The 17,681-nt window shown below is 42.3% G+C and overlaps 1 protein-coding gene across 1 annotated transcript in view; it reads left to right on the top strand.

Annotated features, from left to right (window-relative positions):
• The window catches only part of grid2ipb (glutamate receptor, ionotropic, delta 2 (Grid2) interacting protein, b), a gene marked incomplete at its 5' end in the record, with an annotated part of 34,774 nt that extends 17,367 nt beyond the window's left edge, over positions 1-17,407 (top strand). Inside the window, 21 exons of the mRNA XM_084568300.1 lie at positions 640-725; positions 2,238-2,307; positions 4,675-4,827; positions 4,919-5,074; positions 5,905-6,056; positions 6,248-6,382; positions 7,359-7,444; positions 7,690-7,840; positions 8,419-8,720; positions 10,536-10,580; positions 11,079-11,831; positions 12,629-12,781; positions 13,115-13,202; positions 13,680-13,757; positions 15,376-15,572; positions 15,666-15,821; positions 15,911-15,997; positions 16,086-16,215; positions 16,385-16,503; positions 16,815-16,979; positions 17,249-17,407. Coding sequence (XP_084424426.1) covers positions 640-725; positions 2,238-2,307; positions 4,675-4,827; positions 4,919-5,074; positions 5,905-6,056; positions 6,248-6,382; positions 7,359-7,444; positions 7,690-7,840; positions 8,419-8,720; positions 10,536-10,580; positions 11,079-11,831; positions 12,629-12,781; positions 13,115-13,202; positions 13,680-13,757; positions 15,376-15,572; positions 15,666-15,821; positions 15,911-15,997; positions 16,086-16,215; positions 16,385-16,503; positions 16,815-16,979; positions 17,249-17,320 — 3,334 coding nt within the window. The 3' untranslated portion in view covers positions 17,321-17,407. The remainder of the gene's footprint in view (positions 1-639; positions 726-2,237; positions 2,308-4,674; positions 4,828-4,918; positions 5,075-5,904; positions 6,057-6,247; positions 6,383-7,358; positions 7,445-7,689; positions 7,841-8,418; positions 8,721-10,535; positions 10,581-11,078; positions 11,832-12,628; positions 12,782-13,114; positions 13,203-13,679; positions 13,758-15,375; positions 15,573-15,665; positions 15,822-15,910; positions 15,998-16,085; positions 16,216-16,384; positions 16,504-16,814; positions 16,980-17,248) is intronic.
• Between the last annotated feature and the right edge of the window lie 274 nt (positions 17,408-17,681).

Below are 17,681 nucleotides of genomic sequence, written 5' to 3'. Positions count from 1 at the left end.
TTCGTCTTCCCCCTGTTTATGTACCACAGCAGGGTTGCCTTGAGTCGTTTCCATGGCAACTCACTGTGGATAGACAGCATCTTTGATGTCAGAGGGAGGTTCTGCTGTGAATGTGAATATGAGAGAAGCACCACCATCAGCAAAAATGTCATAACAGTATTCCTTTATTTGAATGTTGAATTTATTGATTTATTTAAAGAAAAAGGTCGGAAACTGGTTGAGTAAAACGCAGAAGGGCGAGCTGAATTAAAGCAGAACAAGTTTGGATTGTTATGTAATAACACGTCATGCCTCCACTTGCTCGGACTCCCACCTACAGGAAGTGACAAATCAAAACAAAAGCGGGGAACGGACAGGCTTGTAAACAGCAGGGCTCGCTCCAGAGACAGATTTGGTCGCCTCTGCCATTCATAGAAAGCATCAGTAGAGCTGCATTGCTGTTAGGCTGTAATCTGATGTGTCAGACGGTCACAAAAAAAATTTGATCAATTGAATTAGAAACACTGGCAAAAAAACAACAATAAAAAACACAATCTGTTTGAATACAACAATTTAATTTTATTATTTTAACTCATCCACTCAAGAATTATTATTTTCATGACTAGTGTATGACACTTCCTGCTTGTGTCTCCTCCCCAGGGTCGTCCGTGTCTACAGAGGGAAGAAGACCTTCGGCTTCACTCTGCGTGGCCACGCTCCCGTCTGCATCGACTCCGTCATCCCAGGTACTGCTACGATAATAAAAACCAGCCCCGTAGTGTCCTGACACAGAGGACGCCCCCTCTATTTGTGCGACGCTTGGTCTGTGTTGGCTGGAGAGGAGGGGGGCAGGTGCATTTTCTGTGGGCGAGTCTGTTGTGGTGCCAGCCGCTGGGGGTTGAAGGTGATCTGGAGGTGTTTGTGTGTGTGTGATTATGAGTACGGCAGGAAGTGCACTCGACTGACTCACCAATGAAATGTTAAGAGGAAAACACTCAGGACAGACTGTGCTGTGCAGCAGCAGGTACTCTTAGCAGTCTGTCAATGCTACACGAGTACATTCAGGGATTTGTTACACAGATTTCTATTTATGGTTTTAGTGTTTTTCAGTTTCAGTATACAATTAAGTAATGCTAAAAAATTATCTCTGGCTCTTTCCAGGCTTACTAACTAACACGTTTTATCTGTTTTTTTATACAAACTGTAAAAAGGTTGTGGTTTTGTAGGCGGTTATGTGTCAGAAAACAATCCAGGCATGCTGCTCTCCTCTTTCCATTCTTTGTGTTACACTAAGCCCACTGGCTCTAGCTTCCTATTTATTATGCAGAATTTAAACAGTTTCTTTAAGTAAATTATCGGTACATTAATTTTTTAATTTCAAATCTGCAGCAGTGCAGATTTTTAAACAAAAAATGATAAGTTGCTTTTTACTGAAGATGTTATTAAAACCGGTAATTGCCGCTTAGAGCTTCTGTTGCGAATGCTGATCACATTTTTATTTCCTGCAGTAAAAGGATATTTAATTAACTGTTATTGCTTTTCTGAAATAAAAGAAGCAGCCGAGAGAGTCTGTGAAGCTACTGTTGAGGGAATTTGCCAGACTGCGGGGTGGGGAGGGAGGGAGGGAGGGAGGTGCATTCTTGCGCGTGAGTGTTATGTGTGTATTATTGACTGCAGGTGTGTGTTTGATGATGACGGCACTGTTCCCGCCCACCATCCTCTCCCACCGACATGTGCTGAAGCTGCATGAGCGGACTGACTCAGTGGGCCTTATGGAGGTTGACATGGAGATGGTGGGGGAGGATCTCTCATCGTGATCTGAACACGGATTCTTCGCTGATGAACAGGAAAACACAAAGTCCATAATGTTAGGTTTAAAAACCCGATCACCTGTATGAAGACTTTATTATGCCCAAAACATGACATGACAGTTCAGTGTGAAGAACACTGAGGAGTGAGTTGACAGATGAGGAGGCGAAGGGTACCGCGCTCAGTCAGAATATATTCCACCGGGGATTGTTTTGACAGCGCTATTTCCTTGCGTAATAAGATGAAGCATGGCGCTCGTCTCGTTTGTTGACGGGCTTTATTGGAAGTCATGCACAGATTGACAACATCACATTAGTCACCACCTCTCCTCGTTCTGCCCGTCTGTTTTGTGCACCTTGTTAGCTTGAGACGTTGTGCCAGGATCCTTCTTCCATCTCTGATTGATGTTTGATTTTCTGACACCTCTCTCTCTCTCTCTCTCCTCTCAGATAGTCCTGCCGAGGAATGTGGACTGAAACCAGGAGACCGTATTCTTTTCCTCAACGGACTCGACATGAGGTTTGTCTTTAATGCAAGGCACTGTCGTATTAGCCGTAGTAGTGGTTAGTAGTGTTTTCTCTTTGCCTGCTGTCCAAGTATATTTAGACATCAGGGCTTGTTTTTCTCCAGGAGAAGCCATCTGTTCCCGTTGATTCTTACTCAATATGAAAAACAGAGCCAGATAATCCATCACAAACACTGGTTTGGTCATAGTTTCTCATTCATCAGTATTTCTTAGCTTTGAAGCTGAGATTTTAAACTCTGAAGCACTATGAGTATGTGTGAGTCCCCTTGAGGAGAAAACGAAAGACTCAGACCTGAATTAAACTCTCAAAACTAACTTTCCAGCAATTATTTTCATTTATAACTGTGAGCCAATGGAAAGCACCAGAATGGTGTACAGGAAGTACAACTTGGGCAGCCTTGGGGCAACACAGTCATGACGTTAGAATCTCCCCAAGTCTGTGGTCAGTGCTAGCGTGTTCACAGTGCACACATTCTGATGTTTAGCAGCTAATGTTCAACATGTTAGTTTAGCCTGTTAGCATGCTAATATTTGAATAGCAAAAAACATTAACTCCCTGTCCTCTTTTCAGTAAATACAACATTTGCTAATTATGAATAAAACATTAAAGGTTATAAATGAACAATAAAAACAAGGCTATAAATTACCAACAAACACAAAGGTTTCAAATACACAATAAATACAAAGATTATGAATTATCAATAGACAATGGTCGGTATTAGCGATGGCAATAGTTATAAATGTTATAATTTAGTAATAAACACGACGTTTGCTAATTAGCAGTAAACACAAAGCAGGTAGGAAAAGCACATTAGTTTTGCAGAAATTGAACTAAATGCTAGTATTAGCATGCTAACATTCGGATTAGTTGGAAAACGCAGCCTTTGCTAATTAGTAGTAAAAACGAAGTTTAAAATAAACAGTAAACACAAACATTGTTAATCAGCATTAAACACAAATTTTACAAAATAGCAATGAACACAATATTATAATTACAAATAAAAAGAAATCCTTCAAGGTTATAAATGAATAATACAAACAAAGGTTGTAAATTAGCAATGAACACAAAAGGTTAAAGCAATACAGTAAACACAAAGGTTGTGAATTTTCATTATCAATTATTACTAATTACAGCAGTTATAAAGGTTGTAAATAAGAAATAAACAGGTTGCAAATTAGTTATTATTAGTATTATTTAATAAATGCTAATGTTAGCATCCCAACACATTTTGTTTTGTAGGTAAGCACCGCCTTTGCTAATTAATTGCTAATTAGCAATAAACGCAATGTTTATAAACTATCAATGAGCACAAAGGTTGTAAATTAGCAATAATCTAATTAGCACGTGTCTGTGCGGGTGGAGCATGTATGCATGGGGTGAGGTGATCGCAGCCCTTACGTAAACTGAACTTTTCTTGTGGGAGTCATCATAGCTCTTTTGTCAGGCGCAACTTCTTGACCTTTTGCCTTTTCAAGGAGCATGTGTGGGAGAGCAGATAAGAAATTCAGCGTAGATGAAACTAAATTGTACCAGTGTGAACTTGGCAAATACAATATACCAACCAATCTATCATCCAGTATATCCAATTCTGTGTGAAAAACAGTATTACTCACCGTGTCATCCTGATAGCCATGTGAAGGAAGCACTGCAGAGCTGTTCCCATGGCTGCTTGATGTAATGATTTGATTGGTGCTGTATAATTTTGCTGCGTTCCCTGATAACACGTTGTTGCTGCAGTGGTAGGAGGTTATCATGAAAACAGTGGGAGTTGTTCACCATAGAGACAAAGAAAATAGAGATACTCTATGTGGGTGTTCAGTGTTTACAAAAAGAACATGTGGCGTACAACATCTATAAAAATCTGGAAGCTTGAGATTAGTACATATACAGTAGATACAGTCATCTTAGGTGCAGTAAAACTAGAAAATAAATATTTTGTCTTTTATTCATTATTTGTATTTTAAAACTGAGCTGAATAGTTTGTTGAGGCCATAGAGTTTTGTACTGTCTCTAAGGACCATGCTCACAGTTTCACTTTTTCTCTGTAGATCTGTCAGTCTCCTCTTGGACAACTTTACTTGTTCACAAACCTAACCACTTTTGAATACTGTAATATAAAGGCTTAAATCCCACCTGTGGTTTTCTGACTACTTCAAGTTACATTATCTATTTTAAGATGTCACAATCCAAACTGAATTTTGAACCACAGTCTTATTACATTGTTAAATGATTCTGTTAGAAGTCATGCATTACCTCACATAACTTGGATCTGTCTGCTTTACATTTAAAAGCCAACAACTCTCCTTTATTTGCTTTTGTCCCGCTTAAATCCACTAACTAGCTGTCCCCTTTGCCATAGGAACTGTTCCCATGAGAAGGTGGTGTCCATGCTGCAGGGCAGTGGGGCTATGCCCACTCTGGTGGTGGAGGAGGGTCCGTCCGACTACTCTTCAGAACAGACGGAGACAGAGGAAACCCCTAGTCTGCCGCCAACCACGTTACCTCGCTCTAGGTGAGAACTCGCCGAAATCTAACATCAGACCTGTCATGTGGCATTGTTTCTTTCAGTAAAGATGCATTCCTCCATTTTACCTGCCGTCCAGGTCTCCGGCCCTCAGTTCTCTCCAGTGGGTGGCAGAGATCCTTCCGCCAAGCATCAAAGTTCATGGGCGGACCTTCAGCCAGCAGCTGGAGCACCTGCTGACCATCCAGGAGAGATACACTGTCTGCAAGGCCTTAGAAACCTTCTTCCAACACAGGTCAGTGATTGAAGGGATGGAAAACATAGAAGCTAAATGGTTATGGAGAGGTTTATAAACAGAAACAGAAAGAGAGGGTGGAAGGGTACATGAAACATGTAGGTCACATGTAGGACAGGAGTAGCTAAAAAGACATGAAGATGAGGAAAGAAGATCAGCTGGATTGTGCTGGATTGTGTTGCATTTTGTTATGTCAGACAATATATATATATATATATATATATATATATATATAAAATAATGAATAGTCAGTCTACTAAATGGAAGAAAATACTGCTTCCGTCAGCAACATTAGTTGGTTCCAAGTTCACTTCAGTCTTGAGCATCCGTCAAACCACCTTTGCGGTAATATTCTGTAAAGTTACAGTGACAAATACAGATAGAAAATTAGCTGTTGCCCAGGAAACTGTGTCAGGCTGCAAAACATTTCTTGGTACAGGCGAAAGTGAGAGATGGAGAACGTTAATGATGGATGATGCGAGGAGAGACGGAGACAGATGCACATAGCTAAGCAGGAAGTTTATATCTCCCCTCAGTGTCTAATAATGTTTCCTCAAGGATGAAAGGATGGAGAGAAGAGAAGGATGATGAATTAGCTGTGTGTGATGCAGCAAGATTTAAAGCAAAATAGGAGTTGAATATTGCTGCTCATGCATACAGTATATACCCCTAAATGCCACTGATGTTATCCTTCCACCTTTTAATCCTGTAGGTCATTCTCAGCTAAATGTATGACTATGTGCAAGGAATAGAAATTTAATTGCAATCAACAGTAAACAGGAGTTAGTTATATAAGCATATGTAAGGATGTGTTTTGTATGTGTTTGCAGGAACGTGGACACTCTGATAGTAGATGTGTTTCCAGTGTTGGACACTCCGGCCAAACAGCTGATCTGGCAGTTCATCTACCAGCTACTGACCTACGACGAGCAGGAGCGCTGCCAGAGCAAACTGTCGCGATTTCTTGGTTTTAAAAGCAGCGGTGAGCCAGAATGCATAATATGAGGATAATCTGCATCTGGGAACCTAATTTTAAAGCTTGAAACCTGACATCAAAATATGTGTTTTTTTAATAATAGAAAAACTCGTAAAGGAGCAGCCACGAAAGAATTTGCCTTTGAATAGCCTAGAATAGAAAAAACGTGACGCTGTATGTGTGTGTGTGGTTTGCAGCGGTGTTAGAGCCTGATGGAGGTTCAGAGCACCACCGGCGGAGCAGCTCAATGCGCGTAACAGGGACGTCGTTCCGCAGCAGCATGAGAGAGAGGAGCTCTGATGACTGCATCATCGGGACTCATCTGGGAATGGGTACGCGGCTCAGGACAACATCTTGGGGAGACTTCTCTAAATTATAATAATTTGCACTAGAGGCCAACCAGAATTTTTTTCTTTTTTAGAGAAGGTTCTGAAACTGTATTCTGTAGGATAACTTCATTGTTGGATTTATTGAGTTTAACCTTCTAGCTAGGTTGAAGTCAGTTGTATTTTAAAAATTAGGCACATAAAGAGCTAAATATTTCAGTCAAGCGTTGGTGGGGACCAAAAATGGAGCTAAAAGAGCGAGCGAAGTTCTCCCTAACTAGTTGATGTGTAAACAAGCAACCCTGTATTAACACGTTCACCAGATCAACTGAAAGCTGCCCTCAAGTAAACAAAACTAAATGCTGCTGCAAGTTTATCCAACTCTGTAAAGAAGGAGTTTTGCTGTGAACTCTTTTCCTTTTGATATCTCTTCCTCATTATTAATTCAGTATTATAGCATTGAAAACCGAGGTAGAAACAAATGAGAAAGCGTTCATTTAACTGTTATTACACTCCTGACATTCCCTTGACTAAAGTTTCTAACCTCTAGTTAGATACCTGAGCTTAAGACTAGTAATAATGCTGTGTTTGCACTGGTCAGCTCCCTGGTGTGTGTAAAAGCACAGTAGACTATTCCTGACAAAGATGCACGCTCAGCAAATCCTAGGAGTACTTGTTGGCTTCGTAATACGAGGATTGTCTTAGTTCATGCATTAACTCCATATCTCAGCTACCTTTGCTTCTAATAAGCTACATAAAGTGTTTATTTCCAGCTGAGGTCATTTCGGGCTTATGGTATTACATTTGCGGTTTCTCCTGTTTACCATTACCATCGCTAACTGCTGTCCTGGAAGCAAAGCTTTTGCCGTTTGCTCGTCCATGCTGTTCTGCTCTGCTTCATCCTCTCTCCTCTTGGCCGGAGGTGGACGGATGGAGGAGGCTTATGTCCATGTGTCACTGTTCATGCTTTATTGTGCTTTAGGAATTCATGTCGATGAATCTGGGAGCCCGGAGGAGAGGCAGTCAGGAGATGGAACCTCCTTCCCCGAGTCCCCTGACCTCAGTCATGTAGGTATAACTGCAGCTTTCCAGCGCTTAGCTCCTCAGAAACTGGCATTATGAATGCTGGTTATGTTATATGTGCTCTCTGGTCTCGCATTGTTTGAAGGTCTGCTCTCAGTTACTGCAATTCAAATTAGATTGGAGGCTGCAATTTGCACATTTTTCCCCAAAGAGCTTAGAAGCAGCAGACCTTCAAAGAAAATGCACGGCAGCGATTGTGCGCTAACAACCGATCATGCCTTCACCCATAGATGACAGGTGTGTACACGGAGCTGGAGAATGTGTACGCAGGGAAGAGTGTGTCTCCGCTGCAGGGTGGCTCGCCAGCAGAGCCCGAGGTGCCGGGACAGACTGAGGCCTACGGCCGCTCTCTCTCCCCCCTCACGCTCCCCCCTCTCAAAGGTACTCTGGGGCTGACACACATGCCCAAACACTCAAACACACAGATGAAAACACACGCTTTCAGAAAAACGCTTTCATCAGTGGTTTTGAAGCCACCTAGGTCCAATGTTTGCAGAAGAAATGATTAAAAACTGTTATAGCATGGTGATGAAACCTCATAACTGGGCCTAGATGGAACATGACTGATGCCATGTTCGATCTGTCAGACTTGCTGTATATACAAACTACTACACTGGGTTATGGTGCACATGTACCAGATTAGGTGGTAAAAACCTGTGCCTTTCTGGTCAGTCTGATGTGAACATGACTCAAGAACCACTGGTTTTTGAATGTGTTTGAGGTAGAACTCATTCAAATCCTACTGTCTATATGTGCATATAAGTCTGCAGTGCGTTGCCATGGTTACAGTGACAACATGGCCAAGGATGGCACAGATAATTTCTGTAGGGAATAACGGGCATCACGTGTTGCATAAAACATGTAGGTAAAAATTCTCAGCACAAGACGCCATAAACATGTGCAGCGTGTCATATGTTTTCAATGTGAGTGGCAGCCATCTTTAATGTCCTTCTTTCCAGGGAACCGTAAATCTGGCCTCTCCTTGTCCTGGAAAGAGCCTCTTCCCACTCCTGTGTATGAGATCCAACACCAGAGCAGCGTAGACTCCAACCCCTACGTCAGCCTGGAGAGTCCCCCCGCCTCCCCTGAACACCTGGACAGCGGTCCCAACACACTAAACCGCCGAAAGAAACTGTTCACCTTCTCCCGCCCACCTCGCAGCCGGGACACCGACAAGTTCCTGGACGCCCTGAGCGAACAGCTGGGCCACCGGGTCACTCTGGTGGATGACTTTGTACCTGGGGAGAATGACTACGAGGAGGTGAGGAAGATAAAACATTTTTCGTCTTAAGCTTACACTGATAGTACTGTAGAATCCATGTTTTCAAATCTCTGTGTTACTCAGGATATAAAAACATGAATTCCAGTTATTCCATCACTGAACTGCCAACTGTGAGAGTTAGACGCATACTACTGGTGTCTGTCTGATGTCTTTGAGCCATTTGGATCAATGAACAATGTGTTTCCATGTCATTTACCTGCCCTCTTTTCTAGGTGCTAGTTAAGTTTTCCAATTATAAAACCTCCATTTGCAGCCTATCCACACTTCTACAGTGGTGGTCCATTCGGAAAACAATTTTCATGCCTTGGAAACCATTTTATTACCACAGTGGATTATTTAGCATTAAAGCTGAGTGGTGGAGTTGTATCCATGCCTCTTAAGGTATGGACACTCCATGGACATCATAGAATTACCCTCAAAGAATTGTGTGATTCACCTCAAGTGAATCATTGTGTTGAGTTTAACTTGAACACACTGCAAACAGCACAGCCAAGGCCAACAGCCAGCTTACACAGGCTAGGAAGCTGGGAAGAGCTACAAACCCTCTTACAGAGCGGGCTTTTCCTGAATAATGCTGATCGGTTGATTTACATTTTATGATGTTGTTGTGAAAATACTTGTGTATTTGAATGATCAGATGAGACGAAAATGAAAAAGATGAAAATGAAAAACTCTGTAGTTTGGTATACTTTCACCACATCCATTTTTCTTCTCGCGCCCTACTTGAACAGCCAGACAGAGTGGTCTTTTTTTCCAACTGCTTATTCAACATGCTGAAGTGGCTGAGAAGCCAGCGATAATTGTCTAACTTGTGCCAGCGGTTCAAGGATTAAAGGATTCAAGGAGTTTTATTGTCATTACACACATGTTGGTACATGAGGTGGAACGAAATTAGTTACCCTGGTCCCGGTGCAAGCCAAACGGTGCGTGACACACTGATTTGAGTCACAGGTGCTCATTGACAGCCCGACACTGGAAAATGGCCACCATCAGCTTGGTGTGTTATGGCCCTTAAAGAACATATGTACAGGATGTTGGGGGATGTATTATAGAAATAGAATAAATATTATATATAGCTATGTTTTAATTTACGCATAGTTACCTAAATTTCTCAGATTAGAATGAGTCATGTTGTGCCAGGTGCCAGTTGGTTGCAGTCTGCAACCTCACCACTAGATGTCACTAAATCATATACTCTGGACCTTTAATAAATCTATGCTTGAAACTCTTGCAGTGAACTCTGTTCAGTGAAAGGAATAACTGGAAATTGTTTTAACATTTATGAGTGTCAGGTATTAGGAGGCTAGTAATAATGCGGATATTACCAATTGTATGTATTTCAAAGTTAAAGTATTTCTCCTTTTAAATGCAAATAGTACTAATACTTAGTTTAATTACTGTTACAGTAAGTAGTATTACAGAAAACACTGACTGTGAATAAAATTATGTGAAGGCTCTGTCTCTTCCCAGTAATGCTATTCATAACTTCACTGCCAAAACCTTTTTTTTTTTTAAATACTCACTGAGCCAAACATCAATGTCCTATTCGTACAGAATGTAAGATGCATCGTAGAAGCTGGTAGAGATTGTGGTCTTCCTTGTGTCAGTAACAGTAACAGTCAGCTAAAATATTATACATATAGTAGCATTAATATCTTATCTGTTTGTGCATTTGCCTATTAGTAAATAATAGGCAAATTCACATCTACAGCAGTAATGACATTGTAGTGTTGCATGTTTACATTAGAGCAGCTCTAATGTACGCTACAATGAACACTTGTGTCACATGAACAGATATATGACGGTGGTTATCATGGTTTCAGAAGAAGAGGTGTGCCTGTAAGTAAAACACGATACTCAGATATACAGTAGTTTCTAGTGATATTTGACTATTTCTGGCTATTTCTTCTCTAATAGCAGTTCATAAGATTTAATGTATTGCATAAATAGATGGCTTGGTATATTGAAGACATTTAAGTGCATGTTTTTAGAAACTTTATTCTTTATTATTCTTTTTCGTTTTATTTTTTTTAATAGAATTTCTCTTCTAGAAGTTATAAAAACGAAATAGACTAATAACTTAAAGAATTTTGTAGGTAGTATAACATTAGCAATTAAAACATAGACAACCAAAGCAAATGTATGTGTCTAGATTTCCAACAGCGTAAGTAACAAATGGTGAAAACCTAAAGGAAGCTAAAAATGACCCCATAAATGGTGAGCTTAAAACTAAGAAGAATGACATGCTTTCTTCATTTCAAGACAGTTGTGTATTTTTGTATGTGTGGGTGAAAGCTGTGATTATCAGGTCTGATGTTGAACCTCTCCTCCCCCCAGATGAGTTTCCCAGAGGACCAGGACTTGGGCTTCATGCCTCGGCGGCTGAGCAGTGGCAGTGAGGACCACAGTAGCAGCGACGAGGCCTCGTCTCCTTCCTACTCCTCTGAATCTGAACCAATCCCACCGCCTCCCACCCAGAGCCCCCCACCTCCCCCACCCTTCCAGTCTCTGATACCCCCTCCTGTGCAGTTTACTGACCCTCTTCCACCTGTCCGATTCTCTCCTGAGCACATCCCCCGCAGCCGGATGCCCTTCCATCCGCATCACCCCATCATTCCTCCTCCGCCGCCTCCTCCGAGGACCCTCTTGTCCAGTCGCTCTCCTCTCCATAAAGTTCTCCCTACGAGAGACGAAGTGGAGAAGACTCACCAGCGCTTCAAAACCCCCACTACCCGTCTCTCGCACGGCCACACCACCCTGAGCACCACCACCTTGCGCTCCTCCCAGCCCTCTCGCTACCTCCCCCGACAGCTCAGTCAGCCCCAGCCTATCCGACAGCCCTCACCACAGCCCTCACCGCAGCCTCTGAGGCCGAGCCAACTCGCCCTCCAGAGGCACCACCAGCTCCACCACCAACACAGCTACCAGGGCCCGATGCCAGCGTCCCTCCAGGATCATAGCAAGTCCCAGTGTCAGACCAAAGGCTCCGCAGGCTCCACGCTACTCTCCCAACCTCCAGGCTCGCACTCCACCCTCCCCAGTCACTCTAAGACTTATGAAACCACACGGCAGGAGCACAAGTCACAGCAGGTAGCATCTGTTTTTACACCACACCATACAGTAGTCTATTTTTTTCTCTTTTGTGTTTCTTTGTATGCATTTTTCCACCCTAGCTGCATGACAAAAAGGAGATGTCAGCCAGAACAGAAAAATGCCGCATCAGTGTCATAGTCAAGAGTACTTAGCAACAGAGGTGTCACATATAAATAACAAGAACTTAAACACAGTCTCACGGCTTATTGTCACATGCTCATAACAGTCATTGACATTGGACAAAACAGACACTATTTTCCATCTTTTGGCCATTCACCCAATTTTGGTTTAATTTCTTCTTAAACTCCCTATAAAACAGCCATTTGTTTCTTCATATTTATGTGTTTCCCATAAAATCGATGCTAGGGAAGTTGCCTCCCTTCTCTGAAAAGCCCAGATTGGTCAACTCCAAGGGCCTAAGCACGCACCACCAATACATTTTCGGGCCACGAACCCAAGCTCGCAAAGCTGCTGGTGAACGATGGACGCAGTGGGAAGGAGGGAAAAGAAAATTAAATGCAAACCTAGTACATGCCCCAAGTGCAGGATGAGTCATCAACATTTTTATACCATTTTCCAGGAAATGAAAAACAAAATACAACTAAGAAACCTTACAAAATTATTTTTGTCATTGGTGTGCCCGACACTGGTGTATAGGTGACATAAGGTGGATAATGACCTATTATATAACAAACAGAATTGATTTCATGGAACTTAAAAAAAAATAAATAAAAAGAGAGAATCGGTTATGAAATGTTGTATGCGTGCTATTCAAGTGTTTTTCCATCTCCAAGGCTCCACCACCTCCTCCTCCACCCCTGCCTCCACCATGTGATCCTCCTCCGCTGCCCAAGCCTGGCCACCACGCCTCGGACGCCAACCACATGAGTGTAAAGAGGCTGCGCTGGGAACAGGTGGAGAACTCCGAGGGAACAATATGGGGTCAGGTGAGCTGTGATCTTGTATTAACTTGTTGCATTAGCCTGTGGTAAGTTGCTGTACATGGATGCACATGTGAAAATCCACCCACTTTATCTGTGAGTTTTCACACTCCTCCTACATCTCTCCTCCCATATTTGGATAGACCTCCTAACGTGTCTCTAATGAGTCACGGCAGCATAGAAGAAGCGGTCTTGTTTTTGTAAACAGAATTTTGCAAAGCTTCAAAAAGTTTTTTTATCCCAATGTATAACCCCATCACCCTTTGATAAATCTGCTATCTGTTACAAACTTCCACCGAGCCTTCGTAGTGTACAGACTGTGTCCTTGTCTATCTTTAGCTCGGAGAGGATTCAGAATATGACAAGCTCACTGACATGGTGAAGTATTTGGACCTTGACCTGCACTTTGGGACTCAACGCAGATCCAGTAAGTTATTTTGTAAAGCTGTAACGCATTTATTACACTTCATCATCGTAAATATCATCTCATATATATTTGTATTGATCAGGCTCATCTTCATAGTCATTGGTAGAAGTGTACAATGTGTATGTGAAATCACCTGTTTTGTTTGTACCTTCACAGTTGTGATGTTATCCATATCCTGCAATGGAGCTGCTCCATTCTCCTGCCTCACATCCTTTCTCCATAAGGCACCATACCCCTCTCTTCTTTTTACTCTAAAGAAATAACACAGATCTGTCAGAGAAAAAAACACATCTTACTGTTTTTTATTAAACATAACGTATAACAGAGGGAGCATTTTGGCCCCCACTGGCAGAGCTGTGCTATTAACCCATCATCCTGCTATGTTCAGACTCTGTGTCTTGTTTCTGTGTATTTGACCCCCGGTGCCTGGAGAACCCATCCTTACCCTGTTGTTAAAACTATCAGTCTCTCCTCCAGAGCCAGCCTTCCTGCCAGAGAACTTTAAAAAGAAAGACGTGGTGGAGATTCTGTCTCATAAGAAAGCCTACAACGCCTGTGAGTACCACAGAAACCAGACAGAAGATGACGCATCTGAGCTGTTGAGGAGCGAGGCTGTATAAATAACAATAAAAATATGTTGAAACACAAAAGTCTGTTCTTACGTCCAAACTGTAAAACACTGAGAGCTGCATTTGCATTTAGAAACACAAATACAAACTGTTGATCTCGTGATTTTTCTGACACAATCTGCAAATATTTATCCAATTTCCCCCAAAAGTGCATCTACTTTATTCCTTTAACAGTTGGCCACAATGTACTGTATCATTTACAACTTGATACAAGTTTTATTGCATTTTGATCTTGAAATCCACCTTTAATCCAGCCCTCTGGTGGCTTCAGGAGAATCCATATGTTTTAGATCACAGAAAATTACATACTGAGGTTTTCATCTAGAGTAGAATCAAAACTGGATTTTCAGAGTCATTTTTCTTCCTTTGAACACTGTATTTTCAAGTTGTGATCCATTTTGATAACAGAAGTATGACGAGATTACCTCTGATATTTTTTTTTATTCCCCAAAAGACATTGAGATGTTCTATCCATATTGAGCCCACAAGATTTACTTGACAACAGAATGAAAAATATGGAAAATTAAAATAGTGATAGAATTTCTTTCATTGATATAAGGTCTTCTGTCAAATGTGGTCATTGCATTCATTAGAAAGTTGATTACATTTAGTTTATTACCACCAGTGACTGCCTAAAATAATAATTTGATGACAGTCAAATGGATTATTTGACCCTGAACCACATTTAATCCTGGATTAGGTAAACTGTCCTTAAAGAAAATGGCCCAGATGGGAAAGTAATAAAGAAATCTGACATGAATAAAGCAGTCAGTCACATAATAATATATACATGCACTGTTTATGCTGGATTCATTTGCATTTATGCATCCACTGTAGGTTTTTTCGTACAGGGTAAGGTAAAGGGTATTCAGTTGGTTGCAGTCTGCAACTTCACCACTAGATGTCTCTGAATCCAAAGTACTGGTCCTTTAATTCTGTTGGATAATTTGGGGAAATAACAACTACATTATATCTGTATTTGAAAATTTGTGCTGCAAAGGTGGTTAAAATGGTTACAAATGTACGTGTAAATCATTGTATTGCTCTGATAAACTTACTGCAAAGTGCATTATCTGAAATGGTGCAGACATTTGTGTTTTGTGATTTCAAGCACAAAAACAGCTTCTGTTTTTATGTATTAAAATGAGAACTATACAAAAAGCACTTAAAAGCAACCCGACTCCTTGTACAAGAAACAAGAAATCCAGCACAGCCTTTAGTCACAGAGAAGATAATTCACATAAACAGAAAACAGTTTTCTCTTCTATCGCCTATTTTTGTTCTGCCCTTTCAGACCCATGATAGAGGTTATTGTTTTTTTCCTGTCCCTGCTGTTAATTATCAGGTTTATGGTGTGGTTTTGGGTTTCATAATTAGATGCTACATCGTAAAAAATATGAATAAAAGAAAATTCAAAGCCCAGGGAGATTAAAGATTTGGGAGAAGTGCGGGAACACAGTGATCTTCTTCATTATGTGATAAAAGACCAGAAGCCTCCACATCTTCACCCTCTCCCTTCCCACTCGCCCTCCTTCTGCCCACAGCCATCCTCATCGCACATCTGAAGCTGTCCCCCATCGAGCTGCGGCAGGTCTTAATGAACATGACCACCGACCGGCTGGAGCCGGCCCACATTAAGCAGCTGCTGCTCTACGCCCCCGACGATGACGAGGTCAAGCAGTACGAGCAGTTTGATCAGGACCCAGTCAAACTGAGCGAGCCCGACCAGTTTATTTTCCAGGTACTGTGCGACTGAAAAAACCTGTGAGACCACCAAAGTTCTAAAAAGCGAGTAGGAAGGATTTGCATGAGTGAACGTTGTTGTGCGTTTCAGATGCTAATGGTGCCTGAGTATAAGACTCGTCTACGGAGCCTCCACTTCAAGACAACCCTGCAGGAGAAGACGGAGGAGATGAAGGTGGCGTACGATTACATCTACAAGGCTTCAGTGGAACTGAAGAGCAGCAAGAAGCTGGCTAAAATCCTGGAGGTAAAACCTTCCTACAGGCAAAGTCAATGTGAAGCCATCAGTCTGTGTGTTAACAGAGGATATTAAGAGCCTTTTCTTTTGGCCAACAGTTTGTTCTTGCGATGGGAAATTACCTGAACAATGGGCAGCCTAAGAGCCACAGGACAACCAGTTTTAAGATCAACTTCCTAACCGAGGTACGGCATGGACACCTGCGCTGTAACTGTGTTCTGATCGTCTTGATTAGGTGTTTTAAGTCATTTATTATTTCCTGCTCTCCTGCAGCTAAGCACGACCAAAACAGTTGATGGGAAATCCACTTTTCTCCACATTCTGGCCAAGTCTTTGTGCCAACACTTCCCCGAGCTGCTAAACTTTTCCAGAGACCTTACAACGGTGCCTCTGGCAGCTAAAGGTACGATGATGTTACTGCAGCTGAGCTCTTTAGCTCTGCCTGATTCGGAGAAAACCCTTTAGGAGCAGACTGCAGTCATTTCCATGCAGCAGCTTTCTAATCATTACACCAAGTTAAGTATGAGTGTTCATGCTACAGTTTCAGTAACCCTCATGTTTCCATGTAACAGTGAACCAGAGGGCCATCACAGCTGAGCTCAGTGACCTTCACTCCACCATCCAGGACATCAGGATGGCCTGTCAGAAGATCACACCCACCCCAGAGGACCACTTCGCCTCCGTCATGAGCGTACGTCAACAGCTTTTAATGCATGGCGATCAAATGCTGCTGAGAGTTACACTCTCAGTTAATATGAAGCTACAGCCAGCAGCCGTTTTAGCTTAGCTTAGAATGAAGACTGGAAACGGGTAAACAGTTCTCTTGGCTCTGTCCAAAGGCATCGACACCTTGCCTACCAGCAGTTCTTATGCTCTTTATGACACAAGTCTGTTTTTGAATTTGCACAAATTGTTGTAAAAGGGGCAGATGTCCGGAACATGCCACAGAAAACATCCTCGTCACAATATCACTTGAATTCATTTAATGTTTTGCGCCCGCAGAGTTTCCTCGAGAACAGCCACCCTGCCATCCAATCTCTAGAGTCCCTGCAGACCCGAGCGATGGAAGAGTTCTCCAAGGTGGCCTCCTACTTCGGAGAGGACAGCAAGTCCTCCAGCACAGAGACTTTCTTCGGCATCTTTTCAGAGTTCATTTCCAAGTTTGAGGTGAGCTACTGATCTGCTTGAATGTGTCGACAGAGTGAGCTAGGCTGAATGTGACTGGTTCAGAAGGTTAGCAGCTCATATTTTTGATATATGCTGCAGGTGTTTGACAGTTTCAGACCTGCAGAACCATAAAGCTCTCACGGTGACCTGTCTGCCTGCAGCCACAAAGCGACTAGGCTGCAAAGTGCTGCTGTCTGTGGAATGAATAAATGTGCTTTAAACGTGAAAGTAAGTATAAATCCAATGAATTTATGGGGTTTATCTTGCAGAGAGCTCTCAGCGAGACGCAGACTCCAGAAAACCCCAGAAGCCCCAGACTGTCTTCCCCTCTGGCCTGGTAGGAGCAGGACATGCTGGCAGGTGTCGAGCTGAAACCGAGAAGGCTCCGTTTTTCACTCTGCTCTCCACAACCAAAGTGCCAAGATCACACACACACACACACACACGCACAAAAGAGACACTCAAACCAACGGGAACAGAGACCACGTCATCCATAGCGAACCGAATGGAAATGCACTGCGTCAATCTAGAGTTAAGGAGTGCCCCGTGTGCAGCAGTGCTGTTATTCCAGGTGCTGGGTAGAGCAGGAACATTCAGGTGTCCGCAGGTCAGCAAGAACTCACCACACACTGACTACTCACACCAGTTACTTCATTACTTACGACTCTTTTTAATGCACATAAGTCAGTAGACAGTAAAGGA

The sequence above is a fragment of the Chelon labrosus genome (genome assembly GCF_963514085.1).
Source record: "Chelon labrosus genome assembly, chromosome: 19".
NCBI lineage: Eukaryota > Metazoa > Chordata > Actinopteri > Mugiliformes > Mugilidae > Chelon > Chelon labrosus.
Note: the sequence above shows the minus strand (reverse complement) of the source record. Positions and strands in the feature narration are given on the sequence as shown.